General features: G+C 44.6%; 1 protein-coding gene across 2 annotated transcripts; it reads right to left on the bottom strand.

Moving 5' to 3' along the window:
- Positions 1-6624: 6624 nt before the first annotated feature.
- mllt6.S (MLLT6, PHD finger containing S homeolog) lies at positions 6625-23306 on the bottom strand. 2 transcript variants are annotated; one of them, XM_041578301.1, is made up of 20 exons: positions 23081-23306; positions 15620-15699; positions 15427-15481; positions 14378-14487; positions 14183-14286; positions 13652-13760; positions 13276-13377; positions 12939-13034; positions 12329-12455; positions 11699-12148; positions 11146-11294; positions 10828-10930; positions 10662-10728; positions 10245-10372; positions 9927-10088; positions 9523-9599; positions 8647-8969; positions 8422-8506; positions 7498-7707; positions 6625-7131 (listed from the first exon to the last, which is right to left on the bottom strand). In XM_041578301.1, exons 1-20 carry the CDS (start codon positions 23187-23189, stop codon positions 7090-7092), a joined length of 2688 nt encoding a protein of 895 aa, XP_041434235.1. In that variant the 5' UTR covers positions 23190-23306; the 3' UTR covers positions 6625-7089. The 2 variants fall into 2 exon arrangements, with proteins under 2 accessions (XP_041434235.1, XP_018093508.1); XM_018238019.2 differs by lacking the exons at positions 14378-14487; positions 15427-15481; positions 15620-15699; positions 23081-23306 and having other exon boundaries at positions 13652-13785.
- Positions 23307-24516: the final 1210 nt, after the last annotated feature.

Here is a 24516-nt window from a genome sequence, read left to right as displayed (position 1 = left end):
GATGAAGCTTGGACACATTCAGTTTTAACGGAGGACCCCCTGCTCAATGGGATTTTATTTTGGTGGAATTTGCAGGACACGTATGTGCTACAGTGGAATCCCCTTCTCTGTACTTTCCTTCACCCTCTTTAATAGTTTGTTCCCCTGATGTGGGTGGGATTTGGGGGGTGTCTCTTCCTGTGTATCCAAATAAAGTGATACAATGTGGTTTTTTTCCCCCTTAATCCTGCTATTTTAACATTGTTGTGTTCCAGGGAAATGCACCCTAGAGTATATATATACTCTAGGGTGTTTATATATATCTATCTATATCTATATATTGCATTTCTTTGTACCTGTAGGGAAGAGCTAAAGTCTGAGTTTCACAGGGAGGATTAGGATTCTATTGCAGGTTGCCATGGGGATGGGTACAAGCCAGGTACATAGATTCTATCTCACTCTACTTGCACCTGTGGGTGCTTTCTGCACAGCATTCACTAACAAAGGTGCAACTAGCCAGAGAGTTTATAGAGGGTACTTCCACTGCAATCAGAGGTAGGTTTATGTCTTTAAAGGAACAGTAAGCTAAACAAATAAGTGTTTTAAAGTAATAAAAATGTAATGCAGTGTTGCCCTGTATTGGTAAAACTGGTGTGTTTGCTTCAGAAACACTACTATAGTTTATATAAACAAGCTGCTGTATAGCCATGGGGGCAGCCATTCAAGCACAGGATACACAGTAGATAACAGATAAGTACTACTATAGTTTATATAAACAAGCTGCTGTGTAGCCATGGGGGCAGCCATTCAAGCACAGGATACACAGTAGATAACAGATAAGTACTACTATAGTTTATATAAACAAGCTGCTGTGTAGCCATGGGGGCAGCCATTCAAGCACAGGATACACAGTAGATAACAGATAAGTACTACTATAGTTTATATAAACAAGCTGCTGTCAAGCACAGGATACACAGTAGATAACAGATAAGTACTACTATAGTTTATATAAACAAGCTGCTGTGTAGCCACGGGGGCAGCCATTCAAGCACAGGATACACAGTAGATAACCGATAAGTACTACTATAGTTTATATAAACAAGCTGCTGTGTAGCCATGGGGGCAGCCATTCAAGCACAGGATACACAGTAGATAACAGATAAGTACTACTATAGTTTATATAAACAAGCTGCTGTGTAGCCATGGGGGCAGCCATTCAAGCACAGGACACACAGTAGATAACAGATAATTACTACTATAGTTTATATAAACAAGCTGCTGTGTAGCCATGGGGGCAGCCATTCAAGCACAGGATACACAGTAGATAACAGATAAGTACTACTATAGTTTATATAAACAAGCTGCTGTGTAGCCATGGGGGCAGCCATTCAAGCACAGGATACACAGTAGATAACAGATAAGTACTACTATAGTTTATATAAACAAGCTGCTGTGTAGCCATGGGGGCAGCCATTCAAGCACAGGACACACAGTAGATAACAGATAAGTACTACTATAGTTTATATAAACAAGCTGCTGTGTAGCCATGGGGGCAGCCATTCACACACAGAATACACAGTAGATAACAGATAAGTACTACTATAGTTCATATAAACAAGCTGCTGTGTAGCCATGGGGGCAGCCATTCAAGCACAGGATACACAGTAGATAACAGATAAGTACTACTATAGTTTATATAAACAAGCTGCTGTGTAGCCATGGGGGCAGCCATTCAAGCACAGGACACACAGTAGATAACAGATAATTACTACTATAGTTTATATAAACAAGCTGCTGTGTAGCCATGGGGGCAGCCATTCAAGCACAGGATACACAGTAGATAACAGATAAGTACTACTATAGTTTATATAAACAAGCTGCTGTGTAGCCATGGGGGCAGCCATTCAAGCACAGGATACACAGTAGATAACAGATAAGTACTACTATAGTTTATATAAACAAGCTGCTGTGTAGCCATGGGGGCAGCCATTCAAGCACAGGACACACAGTAGATAACAGATAAGTACTACTATAGTTTATATAAACAAGCTGCTGTGTAGCCATGGGGGCAGCCATTCACACACAGAATACACAGTAGATAACAGATAAGTACTACTATAGTTCATATAAACAAGCTGCTGTGTAGCCATGGGGGCAGCCATTCAAGCACAGGATACACAGTAGATAACAGATAAGTACTACTATAGTTTATATAAACAAGCTGCTGTGTAGTCATGGGGGCAGCCATTCAAGCACAGGATACACAGTAGATAACAGATAAGTACTACTATAGTTTATATAAACAAACTGCTGTGTAGCCATGGGGGCAGCCATTCAAGCACAGGATACACAGTAGATAACAGATAAGTACTACTATAGTTTATATAAACAAGCTGCTGTGTAGCCATGGGGGCAGCCATTCAAGCACAGGATACACAGTAGATAACAGATAAGTACTACTATAGTTTATATAAACAAGCTGCTGTGTAGTCATGGGGGCAGCCATTCAAGCACAGCATACACATCAGTTTTACCAGTGCAGGGCAACACTACGTGATATTTTCATTATTTTAAAAACCCCTTTCTTTTTTGGTGTTATGGTTCCATTAACTATATGGCCAGTTACGGGTCTCAATACTGCCCCCTTGAGCACATGTAGAACATGCACCCATCAGAAATAAGTCTGACTTCCTCTACATTTCTGTTTCCTCATGTTCAGAGGTTTTGTTTTCCTCTTTCGTCCCCCAAAACCTGAAATCAAAACATCAAGCAATGAGGCAAGCTTCAACAAAAATTGGACAGTTTTTATTTAAACAATGTAAAAAAAAAAAGAAATGTTGGGGCGACACACACCCTCTATTCTTGGACGGGAGGGAACAGAAGCAAATACATAAAGGTACATGTAGGTGGGACAGAAGGATAAAACCTGATTCTGCTTCCATCTTTGCTACATGTATCATTCATGTCATACAATAAAATTATTCCACATAAATTAGTACAAATTAAAAAACAAAAAGTTTACCTATATGCCATTAATATGTTTAAAAAGGTCCCCCTTGTTTCCATACGTTACCAGCCCAAGGCAGCCACAGTGCAAAGAAATCAATAACAATCTGTGCCTCAAAAGATGCCCCAGTAGCTCCCCATTCTGCTGATTCTCAGCTGCTGTCATTTACCGGAGCTTAGCGGGTCAATACATAATATACTGAATATTTAGAATATAACAGTCACAAAACAAGGCTGGCTAGTAATTAATTCAGTTTCTCATTACATGGCAGCTCAGAAACATCAACATTTAGTATAGAAATTTGCTTGGTTGTTTCTGATGACCCCTAAACTTAGTTTCTAACGGCAGCTCACTGAGCATGTGCAGTGCCACAGACAACCAAATCCAAGATGGCAGCTCCTGAGACAACTCTGAAGGGCTGGATCATTACAGGTATAGGGTAGGGGTACCCCTAAATCAGCACAGTAAATTCAATATATAAAACACAGCATCTCTAGCCAGAATCCCTCTCTACAACATACAAAAAAAGTTTGACGTTTAGATAAGTGCCCTGTGGGGATTGGATGTGAACATTCCTATTTCGGGTCTGAAAAACCAGGATTGAGGAATATTCAAATGAAATATTATTAGGGATGCACCGAATCCGGGATTCGGCCTTTGTCAGCAGGATTCGGATTCAGGCAAATGCTTCTACCCGGTCGAATTGAATCTGAATCCTAATTTGCATATGCAAATTAGGGTCAGGGAGGGAAATCACATTTTCCAAAACAAGGAAGGACATTCCCCCCACTAATTTGCATATGCAAATTAGGATTCAGAATCTTTCTTGAAGGATTCAGAGGTTCGGCCGAATCCAAAATAGTGGATTCGGTTCGGGATTCAGCCAGGATTTAGATTCAGCCGAATCCTTGTGCCTGGCTGAACTGAATCCTAATTTGCATATGTAAATTAGGGGAGGGAAATCACGTGACTTTTCGTCGCAAAAGAAGAATTTCCTTTCCTGCCCCTATTTTGCATATGCAAATTCGGGTTTGGTATTCTCAAATAGTGGATTCAGTGCATCCCTATGGATGTATCAGACTATTCCTATTGCTCAGCCGGAGGCTTTTATCATTACGGAGCAGCAAAATAACGTATGGGAATGGTGCAGGAAATATGAATATGATTAGTATGAAATGCATTATTAGTAATGGGGGTGGGTGTGGTTTTACTGGAGGGTATTTTTGGGCTAAATAATGACACATTTGGGCAACCATGCATAACCACTTGAATACCTGAGTTAAAGGGGAGGTTCACCTTCAAGTTAACTTTTATTATATTATAGAATGGCCAATTCTAAGTAGGGATGCACCGAATTCAGGATTCGTAAGCGGGCAAACCCTTCTGTGCGGCCGAACCAAATCCGAATTTGCATATGCAAATTAGGGGTGGGGAGGGAACTTGTGACTTTTTGTCACAAAACAAGGAAGTAAAAATTCCCACCCCTAATTTGCATATGCCGAATCTTTCACGAAGGATTCAGGGGTTTGGCCGAATAGTGGATTCGGTGCATCCCTAATTCTAAGCAACTTTTCAATTGGTTTTCATTATTAATTTTTATATATATTTTTTTTTATTATTTGCCTTCTTTTTCAGAATCTCTCCAGATATGAAATGGGGGTCAGTGATCCCATCTAAAACAAATGCTCTGTAAGACTACAAATGAATTGTTATTGCTACTTTTTTATTCCTCGTCTTTCTATTCAGGCCTCTCCTGTTCACACTCCAGTATCTTCAATCCATTAACTATATACATGTCATTTAAATCCAGGCATGGTTGCTAGGGTAATTAGGACCCCAGCAACCAGATGGCTGAAATTGCAAACTGGAGAGCTGCTGAATAAAAAGCTAAATAAGTCAAAATAAGTTAATAATAAAAACCAATTGCAAATTGTCTCAGAATATCCCTCTCTACATCATACTGACAGTTAATTTAAAGGTGAACACCCCTTTAAAGACCTGAGTATTTCCTTTTATTCCGAGTCTCAGTATCGCTAGAAAGGGATTGCACCCCAAAATGACCCCAGTTTGGGTCTACTATGTGGTTTCAGGTTGCTATGTGGTTGCTGCCCTGATTTGTCTCCATACAGGGGAGCCTGTGGGTGAAAATGAAATGTATAGTAAATGCAGCAGACAAGCACAATACCCCCCCCCCAAAAGTGGCGCACATCCAGCTACAGTCATTATAGTCCTGCTTTCTGTACATAGCTATTGCAACATGGAACATACCAAGATTTTGGGGGTTCAGGTTTTTTTTTTTTTAGAAATTTCTTTTTCATTTTGTTACTTTTTCTTAGAAGAAATAAAAAAAACTTAAAATGTAAGAGAAGTAAGGCCTGGCTTCTTGCCTTTAATTCTGAAATCTGACCATGTCAGGAAAACTACCCCACATGAAAAAGGTTGAATACGTCCTGTTTACAAAAATGTATCCCGCTCTATCTTATCCGGGAATCATTGGGAATAACCAGGGGCAAATCTAGGAACCCCAGCCAGAAAGGCTGCCTGGATTGAGCCAAGTTAAACAAATAAGGGGTTCATTTATAAACAAGGAGCCTCTGGGCAGCCAATCAAATGCTTGCTTTCATTGTTTAACCTGCAACTGCCTAAAATAAGCCAGTGATTGGTTGCGATGGGTTACTGCCCTGTTGCCAATTGCCCAGTGTTTATAAATTAGCCCCAATGAGAGCAGCCCCCCGATTGTCCCCATGATTACATTGATGTTAACTCCTTCCCTGCTGTCCAGTGCTGAAAAGGAAGGGCCCACCTTCTGTTTGTAGTAGCGGAAGTCAGAACACGAGATTTGAAATGGAATAGGACCCCATTCCCATCACCTCCCTGTATTATGGGATATATTAGTGGAGCTCACACTCATATGTATGACTTTTAATGACATAAGGTGATTGTCAGATTTTTGAGCTATGAGGGTCAGGCTGCCAGATTAAAGGATAAGCAAACCTTTAAAATAAGTTCTAAGTACAATTCTAAGCACTTTTGTCATTTACAATCATTATTTATTTTCTTTTCATTCCAAGATATTAAGGGATACATGTGCTGTTAATATGAATGTTACAACAGCACCACCTGCTGGTCATTTACCCACCAGTCTGACCAGCAAGTAGTCAAGGAAGTTGTCAGGAGAGAGAAAGAGGCTGATGTTCTTCTGGAATAAAATTAGAAACCTTTCTCACATCTTTCCTAAGCAGAAGAACATCAGAGCAGCCTCTTTCTCACTCCTGACAACTTCCTTGACCACTTGCTGGTCAGACTGGTGGGCTGAAGGTAAAATCTGGACTAAACTCCTTTACTACGGTGAAAGTTTTGGACTCTGAACACAACTACCTGACAATGAACCCTACGAGGGAGGGTTGCTCTGGAGATCAATATTAGAACAAAAAAAACGGGTAGGGGTCTTGTGTACATAACGAAATACAAAGACAGTGCAAAAGAGAGCTGAGCGCATTGGCGCTCTTCCTTCATCCGGACTGAGTATCAAAAAGGTGCTTTAGGCTCCACCCCTGGCGCCCGAGAACAGAAAATTTCAGGCGGTAGAGTCGGTAATAAAAAGTACCAGTGAGAAAGGGCGGAACGGACGCACATAGTTTTACCCCAAAGTGCTGGATTTATTAAAAAGTACAAAGGGTCGGCTGTGACCTCCTGTGGGTAACAAGAAAGGCCAGAGTCCCAACAGTCTGCCTGGTATTTTGTATGTATTATATAGAAACACATACACAATTCTCTAGGATATAAACACGATAAACACAGAGATGCGGAGCGCTCCGCATTAAGCCCAGTGTGTATATGGGAACAAAGTGCTCTGCACAATCCTTTAGAAGGGAATGACACATTTTGCTCAGCATAAAAACTAAGTAAAAACACACAATATATACACACACACATGGTTTATACACACGGATTCCTCTGCAGGATATTCACTATACAAGACGCATCCCGCTGAGATCTCGTGTGTCCCCTTCCTGGTGACGAGCCACGGGCAGAGCACCACTCTCCTTCGGCCCTTGTACAATAGTTTCCTATGGATGTGGGCGAGTGCCAGGGACTTTGGTTTAGCTTTTGTCGTGGTTCGTAGGAGTCTTCTCAGCCGCTCTCTATAAAACAAAATGGAGCAAAGGGGTCAATAAACGTGATAGAGTTTGAAAGTGACATGGAAGTGGCAGATAAATTTCAGAGTTGGGGTCAAATCTATACTACCAAACCTTTGGCATCAGCCGAATATTGAACTGAACCCTTGCACAGTGGGCGAAATTGCCAATTTTGGTCATTTTGTAGGGTTCGGATTCAGCCAGGCTCTTGGATTCTGCAAATGCAAATGGCTCGGCTTTGATGAATCCAGAACCAAATCTGGAGCCATACATGGGTCACATAATGACAAAGAGATAAATGTTTCTCCATAAGCAAAATAATGATACTAACAGAGATAGGTCTGCCTATGCTTCAAGAAACTTCAAACTTACTGCTGTTTTCGATACCCCCCCTTCTACTGGGGACCCCAGGAAGGGGGGGGCCTGTGCAGTGAGAAGAGGTGGTGCAGGTGATGATGACATTGCAGTGCAAGTTGATGTCACAGGAAGCAAAGGTGGGGCAGGGGGTGATGTCATTAGGCGCTGCAAATCCCTCCTTTGCTGGATGTGCTGGACCAACTGAAACACGATGCTCTGTTGTTCCTAAAGGGACAGACAAACAGCTTGACCACTCAGGTATATACATGCTATTGGTTCTTATGGGGAAAGTGGACATAACTGCCTTAATGGAAAAACAATGAAATATATTAAAGGGATACTGTCATGGGGAAAAAATAATTTTTTTTCCAAAACACATAAGTGAATAGTGCTGCTCCAGCAGAATTCTGCACTGAAATCCATTTCTCAAAAAAGCAAACAGATTTTTTTAGATTTAATTTTAAAATCTGACATGGGGCTAGACATATTGTCAATTTCCCAGCTGCCCCCAGTCATGGGACTTGTGCTGTACTGCAAGTTGGAGTCCTATCACTCCCCTCCCCCAGCAGCCTAACAACAGAACAATGGGAAGGTAACCAGATAACAGCTCCCTAACACAAGATAACAGCTGCCTGGTAGATCAAAGAACAGCACTCAATAGTAAAATCCAGGTCCCACTGAGACACATTCAGTTACATTGAGTAGGAGAAACAACAGCCTGTCAGAAAGCAGTTCCATCCTAAAGTGCTGGCTCTTTCTGAAATCACATGACCAGGCAAAACGACCTGAGATTCATCTACACACCAATATTACAACTAAAATACACTTGCTGCTTCAGGAATGAAATTTTAAATTGTACAGTGAATTGTTTGCAGTGTAAAAAGTGTCATTTAAAGTGTCATAAACATCATGACAGAATCCCTTTAAGTTCATCTGTACCGCAGATAGATGCGAGGACGTGATCTGCTGTAACTGCTGGACAAGTTGTCTTTGTTGTTCTGAGAGGGTGTTCGGGTTGGCAAAACTGAAGGAGACAAATAAAAAGAGACAAATGAGTGCAGACAAGTGTAGTGGGGTGTGTGAGGTGATTCAGTGGGGTGCAAACATGGAAAGATGGGTGGGGTGAATCTACATGCTTAGGTACTCTTATTCTGCAATGTTTACCTGGCTGGTATCTGTGCACTGGCAGTGCCGCTGAGTAAAGGATTCTGGGATTGCCCTGAGGTCCCTTGTAGGCCTCCATTTACAGCTCCCAGAATGCCATTCACTGAGAGAGTTCCTGGACTGCCTGGCAATGCCCCTAAGAGTGGAAAGGCCGTTAGTGGGGAAGGGCCCCCACTGGCAGAAGCTCGTAGCAGCCCGTTCATGAGCTGCTCTGCCCCTAGAGATGAAAGCTGGGTGCCTGTCTGGGTCACAGGACCTGGAGGAGGAGTGCTGTGCAATGACAAACAGGAGCTGCTTCTGCTGGGGCAACCTGAATGTGGATCCTAAAGTGGTAAAGAAATAAGGAATTGATGAGGAAAATAAGGAAAAGATTTGATTAATTAGACTAACAAAAGAGTTTACCATGAATCTGTAGCCTGTGTGTAATGGTGGCCATACACATGCAGATAAAACAGATAAAGCTGCCAATATTGGTGCTTTAGACCAATTCGGCAATTTATCTGTCCGTGTATAGGGCCTTCCGACGGGTCTTCCAGATCGAGATCTGGCCACGATATCTATAGGAAAGGTTTAATTTTTCTGCCAACCAAAACGTTGGAGCTCATTGTTCCTCGCAGTAATCCGATCGCTCGGCCCTAGGGCCGAATGTTCAGATTACCCTGCTACAGCCCTGTCGTTGTTGAAAGATCCACACGTTTGGCGATGTATCTCTTCATGTATAGGCAGCTTAAGAGTTATGGAATAGTTTTAAATGTGCAAGTAAGAGATTTAAAAGAGTGTCAAGAAACAATGTTATGAAAGCTCCAATTCACATGGAGATAAAAAACGGCACAAATAATGTATATCAGGCAAAGCATTGACTGTTCTCCTTCTCACCTCAGAGGATGAGTTCTCAGCACGGAAGCTTCCCTTGGACGTTGGACTCTTACTGCAGAGAGACTCTTGGGAGCTCACTGAGACATAAGGGTTAAAAGAGTATTATAAAAAAAAGGACTACAGAGCACAGGTGTATAGATAGAAAAGGTGCATGCGTGTATGTGTTCATGGGGGGCCGTGACAGAACCCTCACTGAGAAGGAAAGGGATCAATAGAGACTACAATTATAGCATGGGCCTGCTGTGGAAAGGTAAAGAATATATTACAAAGTACAGGTACACCATGGGAAGAAGGGGTTACAGTACAGAGGGAAATACAACTATAGCATGGGGGCTACCACCACTTGTGTAGAGACAAAAATGTGGGGATACAGGGAAAAGGGGGGGGGTTGCAGACAAGCTTACCTAGGTGTGTGCTGGCGTGTGGCAAGGTTGGGGGGAATGGGCAAGAGAGCTGAACGTTGAGCAGCTGGAGCTTCTCCTTGCGAGCTGTGAGTGTCATTATCTGATCCTGAAGAGAGCGGTTCTCCTTCTGCAGAGCGTGCAGGGCCTGGAGCATGTCTACAACTGTGATACAATGACACACTCAAGCAGCATTTCTACACAATGACACTCAACAGCTCTGAAGCACCGACAACAGGAGATACCATACTGCAGCCATACACAGTCAGGCTACACACTAACTATGGTGACTATCCCTTATAGGTTTTATTTAGATCTTACTGTTAACCCCCGACTCGCCGTGCTTCTCCAGGAGCTGCTCAAGGTTGGCTGTAGCATGCGGAACACTCTCGTGCTGACTGCAGGGGACACTGGAATCAAAGAGAGGTGGCAGGCTGCTGATGGGTGACCTGCAGAAAAGACAAGGAAGTGGTACTATGCATCTATGGAGGGTACTGTAGCATAAAGGAGGAGGTAAAATACTGTACCAATAATGGGTTTTGCTTTATTTGATCATGTTGGTGCTGCCTAACAAAATTCCCTCTCTCGTATCTAGTATATTTGTCAGCATGGATTTTACCTTAATTTGGCAGCACCCGTAAACCTATCTATCTCCCTTATGTATAAAAATGAAAACCATGCCTTTGCACAGTGTGAATACACTGATCCAGTATCTCTAATTTAACTCCTACAACTTACATAGAGGACAGGCTTTCTCGTGGGGAACTCCCCCTACAGACAAAGCTGCAGTCTTCCAGTACCGGTTCTGAAAGTGAGAGAAAATTGACCATAAGTTACAAAAAGTGCAAGAAACGGAGTGATGGCTGCTGTCGGTTATTATTTCTATACCAATGCCTGGGATTACCTGTGCGGCTCTCGGCCTGACTGAGAAGAGGAGGCATGGAAAGAGGACTTCCAAATATGTGAGAGGAGGGAATACTGAATGTGGAACCAGCCAGAGAAAATACCTGTTCAGGAAAGGAAGAGGCTGCTTAATAGGCAAAACATTTTAAGGGGCACTATACCCTCCAATCTCCCTGCTGATGTTACTGCTCTCTGCAGGCCACAGAAAAACCCCCAGGGGTCTGGCCGTGCAATGGAGAGCTGCATGAACAAAGCCCATTGGTTGGCCAGGCCCATAATTACACTGCAGCAAACAGGTCCCCATCTTCCAAATACTGACCTGCGTAGTTGAGGCAGAGGAAGATGGAGTAATTGAGCAGCCCCTGCTATATGGAGGGAGGGAAGTCTGGTGAGACAGAAGGCTTGAAGGCATAGGGGTGCTGCAGGCTGCTCGTATGGAAATGGGGTCCTTATTACTGGTGTAAATACCTAAGAAGAGTACAGGATGGGGTTAATGGAAGAATTAAATGAATGTAATTCATATAATTATACAATCTGAGTCTGTACAATTTATGTTTATAAAGCTCTGCCTTCTGATGGTAGCACGAGGCTCCCTGGGAATTCCCTGCTACCCTAGTAAGCCTGTGCCATGCTGGGTTATTCTATGTAGATCTTATCCATGCCCAATACACATAGTACAAGATTCCTGCCTGGATGCATGTATGTATGTAATATTATGAGTGTACACACACACTTAGACATTATAGGACAGTTTGAATACAGACATAGCAGGGACAAATCGATTTGCAGTCACAGCCCCTCAGCATTCATGAATATGCACATATACCCACACAGAGTGTGTGCAGGCACACATACACAGAGCTGCCCTTTACCGGAGGAGAGCAGAGGGGACTCGAGGCTGACACTGTGCAGAGAAGAGTGGTGGGTATAGAGCCGAGGTGGTGCAGTTAATGTGGGGGGTGCAGTGCTCTGAGAAGGATTATTTTTGCTCCCTCGAGGCCGACCGGGACCGTGTCTGCTCTTCTTGTTTCCCTTGTGTTTTTTCTCTCGCGATCCTTCTGCTGCTTCTCTGCTGCCCCACTTCTGAGGTCGATGTTCCCCAGGAGTTGGATCCCACGTGCGAGAGTTTGGGCTGGGGTCAGTGGAAAAGCGCATTATGGATCCAAAGCTGGAGAAAGTCAGTTCTGGTGGTGATGTAGGTGTTGGCTTGGAAGGACCTTCTATTTCTTCATCGTCATCATCTTCTTCCTCCTCGTCTTCTTCCTCATCCTGTTCCTCCAGCTTAGGAAAGGTGATCAGGTCTGGAGGAGAGGAGGCACTACCTGTGGGTTGAGATCAGGTAGTAAACAGTGGACACAGCAACAGTTAAGAGCAAAGGCATGCAACAGTAGAGCTTTTGTCACCAGTTAACTCAATAAACTTGCCCACCTTTATAATAAGGAAGGAAGGCATGAGTGGTTACATTTTTACTGGAGAAAAAAAAAACCAGTCTGCAGAGTTACCTGAAGGAAGGGACCCTCCAGATCCAGTTGACCCTTTGTCACCGGTTTTGCGACCTCTGTGACTCGAGGTTTTTTTTGCTTTTGCATCTGATCTCACGACCTCAGGACTGTCTGCACTTGTCTCATGCTGCATGGGGATAAATTGGGAAAAGATCATGAAGACAAACAGCTGTGAGCTGTAGCTGATAAAGAAGCAGGGTGTGACAGCTGAAGCAATGATGGAAGGAGCAGTGAGAGCTGGAGCAGCCCGGGATGAAGTGGTGTGTGCTTGAGTTGCCCAGGATGAAGTGTTGTGTGGTGGAGCAGCCCAGAATTAAGAGTTGTGTGCTGAACAGGCCAGGATGGAGTGGTGTCTTATTGCTGAGGAAGAAATGGTGCAAGTAGGAGCACCCAAGGGAAATACGCTGTGCTCTGGAATCATCCAAGAAAGAAGTGCATGTGATAAAACAGCCAAGCAAGAAATGGCGTTTGCTGGAGCAACCAATGAAAAGTTGTTTAGTACCCAAGGAAGAAGTGCTGCACAGAGAACAGGACTAGCTGTGTGTATTCAAAAGAAGAATTAGTCAAGGAGTTAAGTAATACTAGCAAACAACTGAATGAACTCTGGCACCTTCTCAGCAGGTACTGGCAGCAGAGAGGGCACAGTTATGTGGCCAGGGGAATCACGATGCTTGCGGTGCTTTACTCTCTCCTTATCTTTATGACTCTGTAAGAAAGAGATAACAATGTCATTCAACAACAAAACAAAACAAATCATTCCGATGATAAACTTTTATTTATTCATCCCAAGACCTATAACAGGCGCCTCTAACACTGAGATAAGCAAAACCCTTTATTGTTATCAACACTGAAATGTGGCGCTCTTAATTGCAATGCTAACGAGGTGCATCCTGGGCACAGGCGATTGTACGGCTCTTGCTTGGCTACAATCGTTTTTTAACACGCACCTTTTTCAATCGCTCTCGAAACAGGAGGGATTTATCCAGGGAAGGGGACCCCGAGCGACTGCACCGGCCTGGGACAAATGGACAAGGAAGGCGGGAGACCTTCTAATTTAAAAGGACAAAAAGAAATTGAAAACACAGATTAACAGACCTTTGCAAATCCATAAACCCCAGGGAAACCATCTGTAACAGCAGGCAGTGACAAACGAGCAACCCTTAGGCAGCTTGTAAAGGTGAAAAGATCTGTATTATTATAGGATGTTGTTATAAGGTACAGAACCTCACATGAGGCCCCTGGTTCTACAAGCAAAGCTGTCAAGCGAAAATAGTAAGCAGAACTAGAGACTAGAGACTGTGGCAAAGTGGATGGAGCACATACCTGCGGCTCTCGCACTATCTTGTTGAAATGGTATTTGCAGTATCCGATATATTTGACATTATCCACCTCTTGAGCTTCTTCTTCGCACAGCAGCCCGGCCATCTGAGCACTGACATGGACAGCAGGGGGGATACCTGTTACAGTGAAACACTTCCCCTTTCATAGTCTCACATGCAAAAGGCAAATTGCCCCCTTTAATATGCCCAAAAGCACCTACAGCATGAGGCTCCTCCTTCCTAAAGCATGAGGCTCCTCCTTCCTACAGCATGAGGCTCCACCTATCTACAGGTTAATGTGTTGTATATACTGCACAAAAATTTCCCCAACTGCAGATAATTGTGTGTGTGCAGATCCGTGAACAAAAATTACTGTTCTTCCTTCCTACAGCATGCTCCTCCTCCTCACCTTACTACTTAATATCCTATGGAGCAGTGGAATAATCCTCCTTATACCCCACTAGTTTGTTTATATCATACTGACTCTCTGCCACTCTCTGTGGTCACCCTTAACAGTAAAAATCCTTAATCTCACCATGTCACATGGAAAGCTTGCCGACAGCCATGTTTGTTGCAGGTCATACAGGCACCAGACGCTGCTCTGCTCTCTCTTCCCTGATCCTCACAGATGTAGCAGGTCTAAGAGGCACAAGACAGACAGACGCTGGATCAAGTGATACGGTTAATACAATGTTGGGAGGTATGGGGATATTTTAAAGTGCTACTGTACCTTATTATAGCGATCATGTGGCACATATTGCAGCACAATGGGTTCCATGGTCAGGACATTGGCAAACTGGACCTCTGGGATATAGAGGGCACACACAACATGTGCCCAACCTGGTGACAGAAAAGTGGAAACAAAAGTTATTGGATATGCCCAAAGAACTAATTTAAGTCGTTCACCTTTAAATTAACGGTTAGTATGACGTAGAGAGACAATTTTCAATCGGTTTTGATTTTATATTATTTGTGTTTTTTTGATTTATTTAGCTTTTTTATCCAGTTTACAGTTTCAGTTATCTAGTTGCTCATAGAAATGAATGGAGAGTGGCGGAGTTTCACTATAGGGGACTGTGGTGATCTCTAACTTCATTTTTTGATAAATATGCCCCTAAAAGTTAACTTTAAAGGGATCCTGTCATCGGAAAACATGTTTTTTCCAAAACGCATCAGTTAATAGTGCTACTCCAGCAGAATTCTGCACTGAAATCCATTTCTCAAAAGAGCAAACAGATTTTTTTATATTCAATTTTGAAATCTGACATGGGGCTAGACATTTTGTCAGTTTCCCAGCTGCCCCAAGTCATGTGACTTGTGCCTGCACTTTAGGAGAGAAATGCTTTCTGGCAGGCTGCTGTTTTTCCTTCTCAGTGGGACATGGGTTTTTACTATGGAGTGTTGTTCTTAGATCTACCAGGCAGCTGTTATCTGGTTACCTTCCCATTGTTCTTTTGTTTGGCTATTGGGGGGGAGGGGGGTGATATCACTCCAACTTGCAGTACAGCAGTAAAGAGTGATTGAAGTTTATCAGAGCACAAGTCACATGACTTGGGGCAGCTGGGAAATTGACAATATGTCTAGCCCCATGTCAGATTTCAAAATTGAATATAAAAAAATCGGTTTGCTCTTTTGAAAAATGGATTTCAGTGCAGAATTGGAGCAGCACTATTAACTGATTCATTTTGAAAAAAAATGTTTTTCCCATGACAGTATCCCTTTAAGGTGAACCACCCCCTTTAACTGACCAGTCACCATCTCCAGTGCTGATCTTCTTACCTCCGTTGTCTGTTCTCTTCAGCGCCCCCTCTTTATGTGGACACAAGTCGCATCTCTAGAAGCGAGGGAAAAAACCAAGATCACATCATTATATAAGTCACATATTCATGTATAATATATATATATATATATATATATACATATATATATAGTCAATTGCAGACGTGAAAAGACATGAAAAAGAAACACTCACCACCCGGGCGGCTCTCTCCTGGGACTCACATTTACGGCAGAACCAGGGACCAGAGGGCACCTGTACAATTCCATAGCAGGCTGAAAGAAAAGCACAAACCCCACTCAATTATTAAGATTTCCCAAAGGGAATAAGAACAGTTATAAGCAGTGATCTGAAGCCTTTGGATCAGAAAACAACAATAAAAGAAGCTGCCATGCTGGTTGCAAGGCTTAAAGGGCATGTAAAGGCAAAAAAGTAAAATCCTATTTTTACATTCTTTAATGAAAAAGAAACCTTTTCGGATGGTCCCTATGAGGGAAACAATCATACTTATGAACAGCAGGGGAAGCCCCAGCATTACTTCCCAGCCATGCAGAACTCAAGCAGCTTTGTTTGTTTCCCTGTAGAGCAGTCGGCGAGAGATTTGTATTGGATTTTATTTTTGCCTTTACATCCCCTTTACTGTTTCCAACTCCAGCTGCAGGGACAAAGATCATGGAGCCAGATTTAAACAGGTAAACTGGGATTCTATTTGGAGGATTATTTTGCAGAGTTGGAGAAAGTTTTTATTAAACAATACAAAAACTATAAAATCCACATTAGATTACATGACAACACAGGACCCAGTGCAGTCTGTATATTCTGATTATTAATCAGTCTTGCTGTATAGGCTTCTGGCAGATATTATTTGACTTGTGCCGTTTTGATAATTTATGACGATCCCTAAGCAGCCCAGATCACACTTAGCATGTGCACAGTCTTGGTCTTCCAAAGATGTTACAAGATGGTGACCCCCTGTGGCCAACTTTGAAAGCATAAATCATTTGTTTGATTAGGCTTGTGGTGCAGTAAGTTCATGTTTATGTTTAGTACACAAAATACAGCATTTCTAGATTTTAGATTTTACAGGACAGATTTGTTTATTTATGTAAAGAGCGGGGGATTAGAGACTGGGGTCAGAGGGGTGATTATAACCCCCCATGGTCCTAGAGTTGACTTATCCTTTGACCTCTATTAACCATATGACTTGTCACCCACCTATCAAACAAATTCGTGTAAAATTGCTCATAAGAGGCCTCTTCCTCTTTTGCACTTTTGCAATGAGTTCTTTTTTCTAGTCTAGATTTGGTTTTACACTGTTAATATAATGAATTTGAAACAGCACCACCTGCTGTTCATTTTTGGTCCCACAGCTACAGCTGAGGAAAGCCTTGTGACTGTTGCTCTGTTCAGAAAATTAAGTTAGTGAGAAGAGAAGAGCCATCGGACATACCTGTCTGTTCTAAGGCTACAAAAGAAAGTGGTAGTCCCCTTGGTGTAGAAAGCAGCATTCTTAGCCAACTGCAACATTTTCCAATCTTTGTGGTTAATTGAATTATTGATATTTGTCACGCTGCAGCTCTCGGAGTGTTATCTTTCTATTCAGGCCTCTCCTATTCATATTCCAATCTCATTCAAATCAATGCATGGTTGCTAGGGTAATTTGGACCCTAGCAACCAGATGGCTGAAATGTGAGAGAGCTGCTGAATAAAAAGCTAAATAAGTCAAAAACCACAAATAATAAAAAATGAAAACCAATTGCAAGTTGTCTCAGGGTATCACTCTCTACATCATAGACAGTTAATTTAAAGATGAACAACCCCTTTAAAGCTACTAAAGAAGCACAAAATGCAAGATTCTGGATTGAGGTAACAATAAGTAGCAGTTGTGTTTTATAGCCTTTGGGTGGAGGAACAAACTCTCCAAATTGCCCACCGTTTCCAAATCTTCAGGGGCACAACGACAGAAGAAGCAGAGTCTGTGGTTGCAGAGAGGGGCCAGGAGTGTAGAGGGGTACACTAATATTAAAGGAAAGACATGGCCAATCAGAGAAGCAGAAAGCAAAGCTGAGAAATACTAATACCGAGAAGCAGTTTCCCCTGAGTCTGTACATCTAGGGGCCCAATACACAACCCCAAATCACACACCCACGCCTGGTTTCCTGACATCTCTACATCCTCACACTTAAACATGAATCAGAGAGAGAAAGAGTGACAGGCAAAGGCCACATCCGCATTTATGAGAAACTCGACTCATCAAGCCTTATCTCCCATCACCCATTCACTTACACCCCCACCCCTAAAAGAATATATCCCCTTTTACCCCCCCAAAGGGTTAAATGTACCTCTCACAGATCATGGATAACATCTGCTTAAATATAGCGGCCAATAAACATTTTGGATGATCGGATTTTCCGCAAACGGATACTGTATTCAAAATTCTCTCTGGTTGCTAGGGGAAGACTTCCTAATAACACTGTTAATATTGAATACTGTTCCTTTTTTCATCACAAATACAGTATGGTTGCTAGGGTGACGCCCTGCACGGCAACAGAGAAGAGTATTCTGACAAATACGAAGGTAAGTGAATCATTGGAGACAAAGGCCACAGACTGGAGTTTGCAGTTCGGAGGTGAGGGGGGTGAATTCCACTGTACAGCCGGGCGAGGAATCTATTCAATGAACACTGACAAAAGGGGAGAGAATAGTTGGAATTGTACAGTGTATGTGTCATTGCCAAGACAAAGAGCTGCTGAACTACAACACTCAGCTGCTGGCCAGCTTAAGTCTATTTCTCCTTTACATTATGACCATCACATCCCTATAATAAAATAAACCTCCTTGAGCCACACAGGCTTGAAATGTTGTTATTATGTGCTCTAAATGGCATTTGCTTTAATGCAGTTCTGTCTTATGGACTGTTGCTTGTGGATCCTGGTGTAGGGGGACAGTGCTGGACTGGCACCCCAAAGATTGAGACTTAAACAGGAAAGTGTTCAGGCTCCTGTGATGAGACTCAGAATGTAAGAGCTTGGCTACAAGTCACAGTAACTTGGCTACTAGTTGGGCACATGGTACAGAGAATGGGGTGAATGCAGCAACAGGCACTAGTGTGTTTATAAAGAGCACCATAAGAGCTGACAATCACAAGGGACAAGCACCACTAATGCACAGGAGCAGCCGAAGCACAAACGTGGCATCACAAGACACACACTGAGGAGACACAGGAATGACACACACTGAGGAGACACAGGAATGACACACACTGAGGAGACACAGGAATGACACACACTGAGGAGACACAGGAATGACACACACTGAGGAGACACAGGAATGACACACACTGAGGAGACACAGGAATGACACACACTGAGGAGACACAAGAATGACACACACTGAGGAGACACGGGAATGACACACACTGAGGAGACACGGGAATGACACACACTGAGGAGACACAGGAATGACACACACTGAGGAGACACAGGAATGACACACACTGAGGAGACACAGGAATGACACACACTGAGGAGACACAGGAATGACACACACTGAGGAGACACAAGAATGACACACACTGAGGAGACACAGGAATGACACACACTGAGGAGACACAGGAATGACACACACTGAGGAGACACAGGAATGACACACACTGAGGAGACACAGGAATGACACACACTGAGGAGACACAGGAATGACACACACTGAGGAGACACAGGAATGACACACACTGAGGAGACACAGGAATGACACACACTGAGGAGACACGGGAATGACACACACTGAGGAGACACAGGAATGACACACACTGAGGAGACACAGGAATGACACACACTGAGGAGACGCAGGAATGACACACACTGAGGAGACGCAGGAATGACACACACTGAGGAGACGCAGGAATGACACACACTGAGGAGACACAGGAATGACACACACTGAGGAGACACAGGAATGACACACACTGAGGAGACACGGGAATGACACCACACTGAGGAGACACAGGAATGACACACACTGAGGAGACACAGGAATGACACACACTGAGGAGACACGGGAATGACACACACTGAGGAGACACGGGAATGACACACACTGAGGAGACACGGGAATGACACACACTGAGGAGACACAGGAATGACACACACTGAGGAGACACAGGAATGACACACACTGAGGAGACACAGGAATGACACACACTGAGGAGACACGGGAATGACACACACTGAGGAGACACAGGAATGACACACACTGAGGAGACACACGAATGACACACACTGAGGAGACACGGGAATGACACACACTGAGGAGACACGGGAATGACACACACTGAGGAGACACAGGAATGACACACACTGAGGAGACACAGGAATGACACACACTGAGGAGACACAGGAATGACACACACTGAGGAGACACAGGAATGACACACACTGAGGAGACACAGGAATGACACACACTGAGGAGACACAGGAATGACACACACTGAGGAGACACAGGAATGACACACACTGAGGAGACACAGGAATGACACACACTGAGGAGACACAGGAATGACACACACTGAGGAGACACGGGAATGACACACACTGAGGAGACACAGGAATGACATACACTGAGGAGACACGGGAATGACACACACTGAGGAGACACAGGAATGACACACACTGAGGAGACACAGGAATGACACACACTGAGGAGACACAAGAATGACACACACTGAGGAGACACGGGAATGACACACACTGAGGAGACACAGGAATGACACACACTGAGGAGACACAGGAATGACACACACTGAGGAGACACAGGAATGACACACACTGAGGAGACACAGGAATGACACACACTGAGGAGACACAGGAATGACACACACTGAGGAGACACAAGAATGACACACACTGAGGAGACACAGGAATGACACACACTGAGGAGACACAGGAATGACACACACTGAGGAGACACAGGAATGACACACACTGAGGAGACACAAGAATGACACACACTGAGGAGACACAGGAATGACACACACTGAGGAGACACAGGAATGACACACACTGAGGAGACACGGGAATGACACACACTGAGGAGACACAGGAATGACACACACTGAGGAGACACAGGAATGACACACACTGAGGAGACGCAGGAATGACACACACTGAGGAGACGCAGGAATGACACACACTGAGGAGACACAGGAATGACACACACTGAGGAGACACAGGAATGACACACACTGAGGAGACACGGGAATGACACACACTGAGGAGACACAGGAATGACAAGACACTGAGGAGACACGGGAATGACACACACTGAGGAGACACGGGAATGACACACACTGAGGAGACACAAGAATGACACACACTGAGGAGACACAAGAATGACACACACTGAGGAGACACAGGAATGACACACACTGAGGAGACACAGGAATGACACACACTGAGGAGACACAGGAATGACACACACTGAGGAGACACAGGAATGACACACACTGAGGAGACACGGGAATGACACACACTGAGGAGACACGGGAATGACACACACTGAGGAGACACAGGAATGACACACACTGAGGAGACACACGAATGACACACACTGAGGAGACACGGGAATGACACACACTGAGGAGACACGGGAATGACACACACTGAGGAGACACAGGAATGACACACACTGAGGAGACACAGGAATGACACACACTGAGGAGACACAGGAATGACACACACTGAGGAGACACAGGAATGACAAGACACTGAGGAGACACGGGAATGACACACACTGAGGAGACACGGGAATGACACACACTGAGGAGACACAGGAATGACACACACTGAGGAGACACAGGAATGACACACACTGAGGAGACACAGGAATGACACACACTGAGGAGACACAGGAATGACACACACTGAGGAGACACAGGAATGACACACACTGAGGAGACACAGGAATGACACACACTGAGGAGACACAGGAATGACACACACTGAGGAGACACAGGAATGACACACACTGAGGAGACACAGGAATGACACACACTGAGGAGACACAGGAATGACACACACTGAGGAGACACAGGAATGACACACACTGAGGAGACACAGGAATGACACACACTGAGGAGACACAGGAATGACACACACTGAGGAGACACGGGAATGACACACACTGAGGAGACACGGGAATGACACACACTGAGGAGACACGGGAATGACACACACTGAGGAGACACAGGAATGACACACACTGAGGAGACACGGGAATGACCACACACTGAGGAGACACGGGAATGACACACACTGAGGAGACACAGGAATGACACACACTGAGGAGACACAGGAATGACACACACTGAGGAGACACAGGAATGACACACACTGAGGAGACACAGGAATGACACACACTGAGGAGACACAAGGAATGACACACACTGAGGAGACACGGGAATGACACACACTGAGGAGACACAGAATGACACACACTGAGGAGACACAAGAATGACACACACTGAGGAGACACAAGAATGACACACACTGAGGAGACACAAGAATGACACACACTGAGGAGACACAAGAAATGACACACACTGAGGAGACACAGGAATGACACACACTGAGGAGACACAGGAATGACACACACTGAGGAGACACAAGGAATGACACACACTGAGGAGACACAGGAATGACACACACTGAGGAGACACAGGAATGACACACACTGAGGAGACACAGGAATGACACACACTGAGGAGACACAGGAATGACACACACTGAGGAGACACAGGAATGACACACACTGAGGAGACACAGGAATGACACACACTGAGGAGACACAGGAATGACACACACTGAGGAGACACAGGAATGACACACACTGAGGAGACACAGGAATGACACACACTGAGGAGACACAAGAATGACACACACTGAGGAGACACAGGAATGACACACACTGAGGAGACACAGGAATGACACACACTGAGGAGACACAAGAATGACACACACTGAGGAGACACAGGAATGACACACACTGAGGAGACACAGGAATGACACACACTGAGGAGACACGGGAATGACACACACTGAGGAGACACAGGAATGACACACACTGAGGAGACACAGGAATGACACACACTGAGGAGACACAAGAATGACACACACTGAGGAGACACAAGAATGACACACACTGAGGAGACACAAGAATGACACACACTGAGGAGACACAAGAATGACACACACTGAGGAGACACGGGAATGACACACACTGAGGAGACACAGGAATGACACACACTGAGGAGACACAAGAATGACACACACTGAGGAGACACAGGAATGACACACACTGAGGAGACACAAGAATGACAAGACAAAGACAAAGACACAGAGGTGGGACCCCCTGTAGGGCCTGAGAGAGAGAAGAGGGGCCCCAGCCAGTGTGAAGGGCCCCATATGGAGTGAGGGAACATTTCATTGGTTTGGCTGTGCCGTGTGACTAGTGAAACAAAGTAGGAGAAGTCGTTTTTGGGCAGACTGGTCCGGAACAGCTGAGGCCTCACATACAGGAGAAGTGCGAGTTGTAGCGGTCTGACCCCCCGCGGCTCCCGTGCGTTTCCCTGTTGTCCTGTCACTGGTTGCCCCTCCCCCTCACCTTGATGCACCGCCACGTTACAGCCGTGCCCGTCGCAGTAGACAAGCGGGTTTTCGGCCCAGCCCCTCTCGTCCGAGCACACGCAGCAGCCTCCAACCATCTCCTTCATCCTCCCATGGAGCCACCGAATCTCTCCCGGGGCCGGGCGGCCGACCAGCCGGGGTCACTGCGCATGCGTAACCCGCTCCACACAACCTGGGGAAACAAAGACACTACGCATGCGCCGGCGGTGACAAATCGAGGTAGAGTGAGACACTACTGCGCGTGCGTCGTCTGTGATTGTTTTACGCGTGCGCACTTGGAATCTGTAGCCGCATTACGCATTGCCTGTGTATTTTGGAAGCTGTTCATTGCAACTGCCAGCAGATGTCGCCCTTCCCAAGTCACAAGGTAACTCTCTCTTAAAGCAACACGCCTCTCTGTAGATGCAGGGAAATCACTATGGCATCTCCCAAATTCCATAGAAATATTTTGAATGGGGTTGTGTTGTAGAGAGTGATATATTCTGAGACAATTTGCAATTGGTCTTCATTTTATAACAATTATTTGTATTTTATTTAAATGATTTCACTTTTTGTTCAGAAGCTCTCCGGTTTTGGAGTTTCAGCGGCTGTCTGGTTGCTAGGGTCCAACTAACCATAGCAACCAAGGTGAGGTTTAAATGCTAGACTGATATAAAAAAAAAAAGTAGCAATAATAAAAAATAAAATAAAATTGTACAATTGTTTTTTTGGCTGCTGGGAACCTCATTTGAAAGCTGCAATCATTTAAAAAAATAATGAGGACCAATTGAAAATTTGCTTAAAATTAGCCATTCCGTAACAGGGTCGTGGAGGGCGGCTTTTAAGGAGCACATGTAGCTTCCTGCATGTGTTTATATACAGGAAGAGGACCCGGATAGATGGTAAGGGCCAGTTGGAAAGCCACAAAGTGTATAGGATTTTGGGGGTGCAGTGGGCAAGGTTTGGGCAGATTGGTGGCTTGTTGTGGGTGTAATGGGGTGTGGCAGTGCAGGTTGGGTATGAGCCTGGCGTGGAATTAGTTTTTTGGAGCCCCATTCTTAAGGTGGCCATACACAGGGAGGGCGATGTCGCCAAACGAGCGGATATCTCCCCGATATTCCCACATTGAGGCAGGTGATATCGGCTGATCCAATTGTAGGCCCTAGGGCCCAACGATCAGATCAGAATGGAGGCAATACAGGAACGTCGGACGAATCAGATGCGGCCGCAATCGGATGGGATTTTTTACCCTGCCCGACTTTCAACCAGATATCGATTGGGGACGCCTGTCGGATGGCCCAACACACGGGCCAATAAACTGCCGACTCGGTCTGTCAGCAGCTTGTATCGGCCCAGGCCTTTAGTTGGCAAAGTCCACTGCCCCCCAGTCTACAACTCTCTCTGGTTGCTATGGTCATTTACACCCTAGTTACC

This window comes from Xenopus laevis, chromosome 9_10S (assembly GCF_017654675.1).
Source record: "Xenopus laevis strain J_2021 chromosome 9_10S, Xenopus_laevis_v10.1, whole genome shotgun sequence".
Taxonomy (NCBI): Eukaryota; Metazoa; Chordata; class Amphibia; order Anura; family Pipidae; genus Xenopus; species Xenopus laevis.
The sequence above is the reverse complement of the archived record's forward strand: the minus strand, read 5'-3'. Positions and strand labels throughout refer to the sequence as shown.

Bases quoted from the DNA above. Each gene is read 5' to 3' on its own strand.
- mllt6.S (XM_041578301.1), bottom strand. From the start codon at position 23,189: ATGAAGGAGATGGTTGGAGGCTGCTGCGTGTGCTCGGACGAGAGGGGC. The intron at 11,295-11,698 runs GTAAAGGGCAGC...TACTCTTCTTAG, and splicing joins GTCCCCTCTGCTCTCCTCCG to GTATTTACACCAGTAATAAG. The intron at 8,507-8,646 runs GTAAACATTGCA...TGTCTCCTTCAG, and splicing joins AGTGCACAGATACCAGCCAG to TTTTGCCAACCCGAACACCC.